A 12,456-nucleotide genomic window follows, 5' to 3' on the forward strand; every position below is an offset into this window, starting at 1 on the left:
GGAGGCATAAACTGCAACAAAACGTTGTGGCGTGGTCCTTATGGAATAAATTTTTGAGTTTTTGGGGAGTTTGTTCAGTTTTTCAAGCCAATGCTCAAAGTTTTTGTTTGCTTGGGAAGACTAGGTACCTAATTCTAAAATTTGGTCCTTCATTCCGGGAGTGGTTTTATGGACAATTTGGAAATGTAGGAATGCCATTGTGTTCAATGGGGGGAGGTTAGATCAGATTGATCTATTTTTTATGGCAAGATGCAGGTTGGCTGCTTGGTTCTTAGCTAACTTCAAGGATGTATCTATTCCTATGGACTCTCTCATTAGTGATCCATCACTTGGGGATTGTTGCTCTTATTCAAGCTCTCCTATCATCAAAATTCTGTCTTGGTCTCATCCTCCAAAGGGCTTTATAAAGTTGAATGTGGATGCGGCTGTGACTGCAGATTGGAGGAAAAGTGGTGCTGGGGACATTCTAAGAGTTGAGGATGGCTCGGTGGTGGGTTCTTTCCAAGAGGTTGCTGGTCCAGGTCCTCCTATTTTGATAGAGCTTAAGGCAATTAAGAAGGGCTTATCCTATTTTGCTTCAATTCAGCAGCGTTTTAAGGAACGTTTAATCGTTGAATCTGACAGTAAATTAGCAGTGGATTGGGTCAAGAACAACGATCGCTGTCCCTATGTCTACATAGACTTGGTGACAGATATTGTTGCTAAGCTTAGAGGTTTGAATGGTATTATTAGATGGGTTGCTAGGTCAGCCAATGTTGAGGCTGATAGTTTAGCAAAGACTGGTATTGGCTAGATACTCTATTTTGGTTCGGTTAAGTTATCATTTAGGTCTTGGGTTGGTTATTTGTAAAGGGAGACCGTATGGTTGTTTTTAAGTTTTATGTAACTTGCGGTTATCAATGAATTTTTAGGCACTATTTTCCTCCTTCCGCTGATTAAGGAGCACCTTGTGATCCATTAATCATGAAGGGGGTTTTAACGAGGCCTACCATTCCTATCAAAAATAAAATATAAAATAAAAAGAATCATCCATGTATTATAAGAGCCAGAGTTGCATCATAAAATAATGGGTTAAAGCTAACAATCCATGCTGTAGTATAGAATTAAATAAATAGAAAGAAGAGTTATGTGTCAATCCAGAGTTACAGCATAACTCCAAGTATGCTGTTAATTATCCATATTTGTATGAGAAAAGAGTTTTGTTTTTTACCAGTGAAATGCTGACAATCTATGCAAAATAATGGGTTGATCAAGTAAAAAAATTAAATATAAAAAAAGAAACAATTTGAATGGTATAAAGAGCTAGAGTTACACTTCCAGATATACTATCAGAATAGCATATTGTCAACAAATAAAAGTCTCATGTGATAGCCAAAATCTTCTCTACGTGTGCATATGTGTGTTAACAGAAACAGCTTGGAGTTCTGCCACCTATATCATAAAGAAATCTTTGCACTAACTTTAAACCGAAGCACTTGAAAATTTACATTCTCATAGCATTATGAACACAAGTCAAGATATAGCTCTTTAAAGTTTTAAGTATCAAGTAAGCTATCACGCCGAACTTAAGAAATGCATGGTAGAAGTGAAACAACAAGGGAGAAGTGAAGCATCATGGACAGATAAATGCACTACACCGCATAGAAAGACTTCTCACTACAGGTTCAACCATTTGATATTCCAGAACATGTCATCATCAATACATATGGGAGGAAGTTCATGATCAAAATTAAGGTTGGATGTGTGGAGGATTTTTTTCCTGAGTTAACAGACATGGAGGAAGAAGAAGTTGCAGAGGATCCATGGGAGGAAAGTTCTTTGGATTGGAGCAATGAAGAAGTGCAAAATAGGCAGGAAGAGCAGGTGGGAGAGAAGGAGTTGTCAGAATCCCAAAATAGGGTTGACGAATGGGTTAGAAGTTCCCAACAAGGGATAAACACAAATACCGAGGGGCTTTGAATTTAAACAAAGGTATGGAAAATACGTTTGACCTGTGCAAAGAAGTGACCGAGGCAGGTGATGTCTCTATCCAGCAAGAAAAGTCAGGAGAAGTTAATGAAGGGAGAGAAAATGGGACATGTCTAGGAGGTCCTCCCATTGAGCATGAGAAAGTTGACTGTGGAAGTGGGCTTCATAGGGGCCCGATAGAACATGTGAGTGGGTTGGATCAAGAGGAGAGATTAAGCAAGGATTATTGTATTACTACAACAGGAATCAATGTTGTGCAGTATCATACTCCCCTGCAGGTGGGGCCTGTTTATGTGAATTCTCAAAAAAATTCTGGGAAGACTATACCTGGGAGTAGAGTGGGAAGGGGTAAGTACAAACGTGTTTATTCACGATCAAGGAGGGGGGGATCTAGGAGCCGTATTGGTACAAGTTCGGAACATGCTTATAATAATGAGGAGGTGGATGGGGTAGAGGCTTTGGAGTGCTGGAACGTAAGTGAATTATTAGGGGTCACATTTAGAGGGGGGAAAGAAGCTTTTATGAACAAAACGATTCCCTTGATGAAGGAGAGAGAAGTACGTGGGGGTAATTAAGGGGTGCTGGAATTCAAGGTTATAGTTGGATATTGATGCTAGTTGGAATTTAATGTCTTGGAATATTAGGGGTTTGGGTAGGAGGGTAAAGGCTAGAGCTGTTAGGAGGGTTGTGGAGGAGAGAAAGCCTTTATTTTTATTCATTCAGGAATCGAAAATGGAAGTGTTGAATCAATCGGTAGTGAGGAAAATGGGAGGAAATTTGTTGACAGCTACGGCAGTTTCAGCAGCTGAAGGTTCTGCAGGAGGTCTGATTACTTTATGGAATGAAAAAGAGTGTCAGGTTCAAGAGGAGATCATTCACAGGAGATTTGTAGCAATTAAGAGTGTTATTGATGAGGTACTAGGGTCTTGCTGGTTTATAAATATGTATGGACCGAGTGTGGATTTAGAAAAGGAGGCGTTCTTTGGGGAGCTGCTTTTATTTTTGGAAAATTTAGACAATCCAGTCTGTCTCGGAGGGGACTTCAACGTGGTTATGTCACAGGAGGAGAAGATTGGAGGTGCAGTGAATTTAGCTTCAATGTTTGCTTTCAGAGAATTTGTGAGCAAAGCTAATCTAGTGGATTTGCCTATGGTTGGAGGTCGATTTACATGGTGCAACAATAGAGAAATTTCAACTTATGAGAGGCTAGATCGATTCCTAGTGGATCAAAGTTTTTTATCAGTGTTCCCCATGATAACACAAAAACTCCTAGAAAGGTCTGTTTCAGATCATAACATCATCTAACTGGAAAATAGGAGATGGAATTGGGGCCCGAAACCATTTAATTATTTAACTATGTCATGGAAGAGGATGTGTTTTGTAAGATGATGGAGGGAGAGTTGCACAAGCTATGTAGAGTGGAGAATAGACAACCGATCTCTACCGTACTAATAGGAGTGCAGGAAGCAGTGAAGAGATGGTCTAGGAAGAGGTATTTAGAGATTCCTGGGAGAATAAATAGGTTGGAGAAAGAAATTCATGAGAAGGAACTTCAGTTGCAACAAGGTCTTCCCATGGTGTCTATGAAGAACTTGGTGGAAGCAAAGAGAGAGCTGTGAGACATGTATAAAAAAGAGGAATCAATTTGGCTACAAAAGAGGTCTTCCCATGGTGTCTTTTTATTGCATTTTTTCAAGGGGTTGTTTAATCAGGAAAATACATTGGAAGTGGAGGAGCTGGACCTGGATTTTTTACAACTCTCGGAACAACAGAGAATGGCTCTTGAGAAGCCTTTTTCTGAAGAGGAAATTTGGGGTGTAATTGCTAACTCGGATAGTAACAAAGCACCTGGCCCGAATGGGCTGAATTTAGGTTTTTTCAAGAAGTTCTGGTCAAGTTTAAAGGAAGTTTTGCTGCTGTCTTTTAAGGAATTTTATGAGGGTAAGGACTGGGATAAGGAAATCAACCACTCTTTCCTCTCTTATTCCTAAGAAGGTCAATCCGGAGGGGTTAGAAGATTTTAGGCCAATTAGCCTAGTTGGGGGTTTCTACAAAATTCTTTCAAAAGTACTAGCGAGAAGGTTAAGCTTGTGTATTAGTGAAGTTATTAGTCCATCACAATTTGCATTTATACCGGGGAGAAACATTTTGGATTGCTCGTTTATAGCAAATGAAGGCATTGTGTAACATCCTCAATACCGGGTTAGTGACTAAATTGTAAAGTCTCAGAATTTGGTGGTTAAAATAAAATGAATGAATAGTATAAAGATTTACATGTAAATTATTGTGTAGCATGGAATTGAAAGGAAGAAGGAATGAAAGGACAATAGAGTAATTGCAAGGAAAAATAATTAAAGAAGGGATAAGTATGTATATATAAGGATACACGTGGGTGGAAGGGGAGAAAACACCCAAGGCTTTCAGAGTTCTCTTCTTCTTTCTTCCTTGTGCGTGTGAACCAAAGCAAAGGTAAGATTTCTGATTATTGAATTTCTTGTTCAATTTAATATTGGGTTTTGATTATTAGATGATAACTAAGCTTAAGGAAAGCTTAAGTTATCCTAACATCAAGGATGATGGAGTTAGGAGAGATTTAAGATTTGAAGTTCTTAAATGAAATCTTGGAATAGAGTTCATAACTAGAATTGAAAGTTAAATTTGACTTGTCATCAATCTAGTTAAGATATACGAAGTGTTAAAAGTGGAATTCAATCATGTTGAATTATTGATGTAATTCTTGAATTACATATGAAGGATAGAATTTGGATGTTTAAGATGAAATAAATGAGTATAAATTGGTTTAAGGATATGTACTATAGTTAAGAATGAAAAAGAGGAATAAACATGAAGGATTTAATCCAAAATGAATGAATTTTCGAGTTCAAAAAGAGGATTCTGGGCAGAGTGCATCGATGCATATTCATAGTGCATCGATGCATCAAGGTTAAAACCCAGAAAGTGTTTGAAGGTGTATTGATGCACAAGTAGTGAATCGATGCACTTTTTTAAAATAAAAAGATCGAATGCAATTAGTGCATCGATGCATATTTCATGAGCATCGATGCATTGCATCGATTTTCATTAAAAGAGGAAATTGACATTTATTTATTTTTTTGACAAAAAAAGCCTCATTAAAAACCCACTTCATACCCTACATGTTATAATAAACATAACATGAAGGGCATAGGAAGAAGGAAAAGAGTGTCTCTAGCTTTTATTAATGAGAACCATAATACACCTCCACACCTACATGACTAACTACTAACAACATAACCTTTAAGCCACAACTGTGGATACATAACGCACCCTAATAACTCCCTTAAAAAACAATCAAGATATAACACCTCTAACCACAATAGAAACCCAAAAATCAACCTATACCAGCTTTTGCTAATTCATCCGCTTCCCAATTTGCAGCTCTCGGAATATGCCTTGTAATAATACCCTTCATTTCCACACGAGTAGCTATATCCGTCACCAAGGATTTAAACAAAGGAGTACTAAGGTCCGTATTTTTAATCCACTTTAGAGCATTAGTCGAATCTGATTCCAAAATAATCCTCTGGCTTGGACTGTGACCAACTTCCTCAGTAAGAATCAACCCTCTTTTGATCGCCAAAAGCTCTGCAAGTAAAGGAGGACCTCCCCCTACCTTCTCTGAAAACGACCCAAGCACCGAACCACTCCCATCCCTAATCAATCCACCAATTCCCCCCTTATCCCAACCTTTGACCATTGCACCATCAACATTTACTTTTAAAAAACCTTCCGGAGGAGGACTCCAACTAGAAGGAGTCCTCTTATTAAAATTACCATTACAGTCTGCTAACAGGGCTGGGGGCATCTGCTACAGTTCAGATCGGATCTATGGAGGTTGTATAGGATTGAAGAAAGCATCTGGTTCCAGAAATCAAGGGTGAAATGGATTAAAGATGGGGATAGAAACACTAGATTTTTTCATTTAACTGCTCTAAACAGGAGTAGGAGAAATGAAATTACTAGTTTGAAGATCAATGGTTCTGAAGTTGCTGATCCGCAATCTATTAAGTTGCATATTGCGGCCTATTTTAAGGAATCCTATAGTTCCAAGTCAACGCTGGGTGTAGAGGATTTATCCCTGGAGTTTGCTATGCTATCAGGGTTCCAATCTTTAAAACTTGAGGAGCAGTTCACGGAACAAGAAATATGGCAAGCGATAGCTTCTTCGGATAGTTCTAAAGCACCAGGACCGGATGGCTTTACCATGGGCTTCTTCAAGAAATGTTGGCCAGTTTTAAAGGAACATGTATTGAAGTTTTTCCAGGATTTTTACAAAGGTAGAAAATGGGAACACGGAGTTAATCACGCGTTTATTACACTTATTCCGAAGAAGACTAATCCGGAAAGTGTGGAGGATTTCAGACCAATCAGCCTTGTAGGTAGTTTATACAAGATTCTCTCAAAAGTATTATCTAAAAGGTTGAGTGGCTGTGTTGGGGACATAATCAGTCAATCCCAATTTGCTTTTATTCCGGGGAGACAGCTATTGGATTGCGCCTTCATTGCGAACGAAGGTATTGATTTCTGGAGAAAACAAGGATTACAAGGGTAGTTTTTAAAGTTGACTTCCGAAGAGCATACGACACTGTGGAATGGCCTATTTTGTTTAGAGCAATGAAAGAAATGGGATTTGGAAACAGATGGTCCTCGTGGATTTCTCAATGTCTGTCTACAGCTTCTATTTCGATTCTTGTTAACGGGTCACCTTCTGAGGAGTTTGCAATGGAAAAAGGTCTTACACAAGGCTGCAGTCTTTCTCCACTTTTGTTCAACATTATAGGCGAGATGCTACACTTGATGCTTTCTAAAGCAATCGAGAGGGGTTTATTCCAGGGTATTATTATGGGGAATTCTGGAAATTCTACCAGGCTGTCCCATCTACAATTCGCCGATGATTTAATAATTTTTTGTCAAGCCTCTATTAATCAAATCAAGAATGTAAAAAGGGTGCTGAGGATCTTTAGCATTATGACAGGTTTACACCTCAATTTAGCAAAGAGTAAGCTGTTTGGTATCAATTTGGAAGAGGGAGTGTTATCGGATTGGGCAGAACAAGTGGGTTGTTCAGTTGGTTTTCTACCAACAGAATACTTGGGACTTCCCTTGGGAGCTAGGAAAAACACAGAGGCTCTATGGGATCCGGTCTTTAAGAATTTTAGTTCCAAACTTGCGGGGTAGAAAGCGTCATGTCTGTCTTTGGCTGGGAGGACAGTTCTGTTGAAGTCGGTGCTAACCTCTTTGCCGATTTTCTTTCTATCTCTTTTCAAAATGCCGTGCAATATCGGAAAGAAGCTTAATTCCTTAATGGCTAACTTTCTTTGGGGTGAGAAGGGGGATAAGCGGAGGATTCACTGGGTAAATTGGAACACGGTCTGCAGACCTATGAACTGTGGTGGACTAGGTGTCCTTGATTTGAATCTTACTAACCGGGCTTTACTAGGCAAGTGGGTGTGGAAATTTGCCAATGACAAAAACTCTCTCTGGAAATCTGTGTTGTGTAGTAAGCAAAAGGTCAGCTGGAACATTATGTCTATTGGAAAGGTTACTTCTCCGAAATCTTCATGGATCTTGAGAGGCATTGCTAATAATTTTTCTAAGACTGATTCGGTAGGGAACTTTCTTAGATCGAATTCGAAGCTGCAAGTAGGTAATGGGAAATCAATTTCTTTTTGGAATGATGTTTGGGCTGATGAGGTCCCTCTTAAAATAATTTTTCTAGAATCTATGTGCTTTCCATTAATAAAGGGGGGAAGATTGTTGAGTTTGGCAGCTATGGACCGAGTGGTTGGGAGTGGAATGTCCAAACTAGAACGAATCTGAGTGATTGGGAATTGGACCAGTGGTTGGCTTTGATGACAAAACTTAAGGATGTCAAACTGTCAGAGCTGGTGGAGGACTCCCTTTCTTGGTCTGCTAGCGGAGATGGACTGTTTTCGGTTAAATCATGCAGGAAAACCTTTGGCTCGGAGGTCGGGAGTAATGATTTGTGGCTACAAGGAGTTTGGAAGGGTTTTGCTCCACCGAGAGTGGAAGCTTTTCTATGGCAACTTGCACATCAGAAATTGCCAGTTAAGGCTGAGTTGGTTAAGAGAGGAGTTTCTTTAGGGGAAGATATACAGTGTCCTTTTTGCAAGATTCAGGAGGAAACAGTTCAACACTTATTTATTTCCTGTATTGTTGCTTGGAATTTGTGGAATAAAATAGCTAGCTTCTGGGATATTTCGCTTGTTCTTCCTCAAGACCCTCCTGTTTTGTTTAGTTCCTGGGGTGAGTTGAGGGGAAACTCGACGATATGGAAGTTTATTCCGGGTGTTATCTTCTGGTCAGTCTGGAAAGCCAGGAATGCTATAGTGTTCGAAGGTTCTAACCTGGACAGCATGTCTCTGTTCTTTACAGTTAGATTCAGGCTATCAAAATGGTTTTTAGCCAAGTTTCCTACGGTTAATATTCAAGAGGATTTGCTGATTGGTAATCCATCTCTAGCAGATGGGTTTTCTCTAACTTTAGCAAAAGTTGGTCATAACCTGCGTTGGATTCCCCCCCTGTTGATTTTCTTAAGATGAACGTTGATGGAGCAGTTAGGTTTGGAGGCTCGGGTGGAGGTATAGGAGGTATATTGAGAGATTGGGAGTGTCGCACACTTTTGACTTTTTCAGAGAAAGTTGACCAAGGTACTCCTCTAGCTGAATTAAAGGCTATTAAAAGGGGTATTGAAATTTTTCTGGCTTCAATTTGGGTTTCTGTTGGGAGATTGATTGTTGAGAGTGATTGCAAGTCGGTAGTGGAATAGATTAAATCACCGGCTTTGGCTCCTGTTTTCTACTCGTCTTTGGTTAATCAGATTTTGACACTTTCAAATGGCAAGGTCCATTCAGTGAGGTGGATTCCAAGAGCGAGCAATGGAGAGGCTGATAGCTTAGCTAAGAAAGGGATAGGTTGACTGTAAAGCCCTGTCACTGGATTTTTTGGTCCAGCGTGACGGTCTATTAGAAAATTGTTGTTAAGTTTTATGGGATGTATTGTGGTGTAGTGTTTAAATATTATGTAAGATTGTATTATCAATAAAGTTTTTAAGGCACTCTTTTCCTCCTTCCGCTGATTAAGGAGCTTACCCTAAGCTCCTTTAATCAAGAAGGGGGTTTTTAACGAGGCCTTCCATTCCTATAAAAAAATGATATTGTGGAAGCGTGAAAATGAAATAAATATATTGAAAGATCTATTCAGCGATGATTCCAAAGATAATCTCTGAACAAGAATTTTGGTATTAAAGAGTAAATACCCTGGAAGGGTAATGAATTGACCAGTCGATAAGTATCAGTTCTGGGAGATATTTAGCTCGAGTTGTTCGATATTCTGATAGATTGACACAAATCATAAATGTTCTGAATCTTCGTTTTTTCCTTATCATCTCAATTCACATTCTGAATAACTGATGATTATGTCAGTTAATGAACTGTTCCAATAGTAATTCTAAATTCCAACATTCTATTGACATACTGAAGATCTTTGTTTCTCTGTCTGATAAGATTATCCAGTAACTCTGAATAATATATGTAAACTCTTGTGTGTTCATTAATCATATAAATATTTTATCTGATTTCTGACTTGAATTCTGTTCTGATTCATGACCTGAATTCTGTTCTGATTTCTGATCTGGATTCTGTTCTGATATCTGTTTTGATTTCTGATATCTCCGTTTACTGACGGAAAATGTTTTCATTGGGGGGATATTGTTGAAGGAAGTATTTCTGCAAGTTCCTCGGCATTGTCAGGGTCTTACAGGTTGTGTGGGTTGGGTGTATGGTTTTGGGGAACCTACACAAACAGATATTGAAAGGTTGGGGGTATATATATATATATATGTTTTAAAATAAAAATCTGTATCTTTTTACTGGTTTTACGGGAACACACTAGATAACCTATTCTGATCTCCTGAACTTAGTCATCCGAAATATTTCTCTGAAATGAAAGTTAATTGTCCGTTACCACCTGAAATACCAGTAGGATCTCTGCTCAGCATAAAAATCTGTAAATGTTCGGAAATAATAAGGATATGTATGTTTATCTGTATCTGCACGTTCTTCAGCATCATCTGGTAGTTCTGTATTACTAAGCTTTTCGAAGCTCACTCTGTTACTCACCTTTTCAGGTTAAAAGAATTGTACCAGTGCATCTATCGACTTCAGTAAGGGAGTTCTTCCGGCGTTGTTGCAGAGTATGGTACATGTAATTAGGGGGCATGTAATTGTATTTTGATTTATATACGAGTCTGGAAATCTGTTTTATTTTTAAATAGTGATAACTGATTTTATTAGTTTACATGTACTGATAAAAAAAGTTTTAAATTTTCTGCTATTTTCACAGTGGGTCACTCCGGTGGCCCAAATGTGACACCCCGGATCGGATCTGGTTACCCGCATCGGTCTGAGGGGTTACATTTATCATAAGGCATATTTCGAGAGCTACAAATTGGGAAGCGGATGAATTAGCAAAAGCTGGTATAGGTTGATTTTTGGGTTTCTATTGTGGTTAAAGGGATGGATATTTATTTAAGGCAGATCATGAGGGCTATCAACTGGGAAGCTGACAAATTGGCTAGAGATGGGATAGGCTGATTATTTGTCTTGTGGTGGCTGCGTTGAGGTGTTGGAATTGTTTCCATTTATGTAGGGAATTCTGTTTTCAGTCCTTTTGTGTTTTTTGTCTCATATTATTTCGATTAGGGTGTTTTAGCAGGAGGTTAGGGTTCTAGTTATACTGCTGTTGTTTGTATCATGTGTGTAAATCCTATGTAAAGCAGTATATTATTAGGAGTTGGTTGTACGTTATGATTCAGAGTAATAAAATTCAGAGGTGCTCTTTTCCTCTTTCCTATGTCCATCATGTTATTGTTATAACATGTAGGATATGAAGGGGGTTTTTAATGAGGCCTATTTCCTATCAAAAAAAATAGATGCCTATGCAGGAATGAAAACTTAAAGTGAAAATTACTTCAACTAGTGATAAGTTAAACACCATATATGGCTATAACACTAAAGTAAATGCTAGTTCAGCCAACAAAAGCATAATTCAAACAATAAGAAGTTACCTTATCTTCAATTGAAGGGCAGTATCTAGGCCCCTTAGCTTCAACCCATCCTCCATAGGTAGGAGTTTCATGCAAATTATTCTTTATAAGCTGGTGGGTATTCTTAGTAGTCCGTGTCAGATAACAGCACATTTGTTCCCTTACAATGTGGAAATCAGGATCAAAACTAAACCAGCTGACCTGAAAAATATTAAATCACATATCAAAATTATCATAAGAATCAAATATACCAGAATTTTTTCTCTTTTTTTCTTACCAGAATAAGTATCAGTAACTTATTGGTAGGAAAAGGAAGAATAAGACTTAAGCAGCTTACAAGCTAATAGTATTGCATCATGTAATCTTATGTTATTATCAGGTACATTCTGAATGACAAAAACCAGAAATTTTCTACACCCGATTACCCATTTCGCTGTGTAATTGATATTATAAAATTCTTACAATGGTGAAACTAGAAACTTTGCCTCTTTCACTATTTCGAATGTAAGAAAATTACTATATGGCCCAAAGATTTTTCAAACTATGCACCCTCTGTTAGAGGGTACCAATTTTTGAAGCATGATTTAATATCTTAAATTTTACAATATTAATCCACTGAACCTACATATGAGATTAAATGGAAGGACCTCTTCATCTCCACGCTGAGGCTCTAAGACAGAGAAATCAACAGTACGACAGTCCACTCGTGCCGGGGTTCCAGTTTTTAACCGATCAGTTTCAAATCCAAGACGCTGCAAGTTCTCTGTCAGACCATGTGATGCAGACTCACCAGCTCTTCCAGCAGGCAAAGAAGTTCTACCAACCCATATTTTACCACTCATAAAAGTTCCAGTAGTCAGTATAACAGCAGGGGCGTAGAAGTTCATTCCAAAAAATGTGCAAACACCTTCACATTGTCATTCTTTCCAAGCAAAATATCTGTCACCATTGCCTCCCTAATTGAGAGATTTGGAGTGCTGAAAATAAAAGCAAACCCACAGGTTAGCAAAATAAACCGTGACAGAATAGTCATCCATGAGTGTCGGCATGTTAGCATTACGATAAACATTGTAACAAAGTAGGCAAAAAGAGGTGAATCAAGTATATATGATCTGATTTTAGAAAATTAAGGATCTCAACTGCTAATAACTGTTAGCATACAACTTTATTTCCCTGAAAAGCAATGGACCAATCAATATCGGTAACTCAAGTTAAACTGCAAATTTGAAAAATGAACACCTCAGGTAGTCAAGGTGTTGAAGCAAGTGATAAATCAACCACAAGAGAGAAGAAGCACCTTACCCACCTTGGCTCGGTAAAACCCAAAGCACGCTTATATGGAGCGCAATAAGTGGTCAAAAACAACGTTTCAATAACCAAAT

General features: G+C 38.4%; 1 protein-coding gene across 1 annotated transcript in view; it reads right to left on the reverse strand.

Moving 5' to 3' along the window:
- Nucleotides 1-12,456, reverse strand: part of LOC120168838 (tRNA uridine 5-carboxymethylaminomethyl modification enzyme MnmG-like) — a 35,381-nt gene that overhangs the window by 8,237 nt on the left and 14,688 nt on the right. The window contains 3 exon segments of the mRNA XM_039177144.1: nucleotides 11,096-11,275; nucleotides 11,722-11,987; nucleotides 11,990-12,051. Coding sequence (XP_039033075.1) covers nucleotides 11,096-11,275; nucleotides 11,722-11,987; nucleotides 11,990-12,051 — 508 coding nt within the window.

This window comes from Hibiscus syriacus, unplaced genomic scaffold (assembly GCF_006381635.1).
Source record: "Hibiscus syriacus cultivar Baekdansim isolate YM2019G1 unplaced genomic scaffold, ASM638163v2 tig00000329_pilon, whole genome shotgun sequence".
NCBI classification, from domain to species: domain Eukaryota; kingdom Viridiplantae; phylum Streptophyta; class Magnoliopsida; order Malvales; family Malvaceae; genus Hibiscus; species Hibiscus syriacus.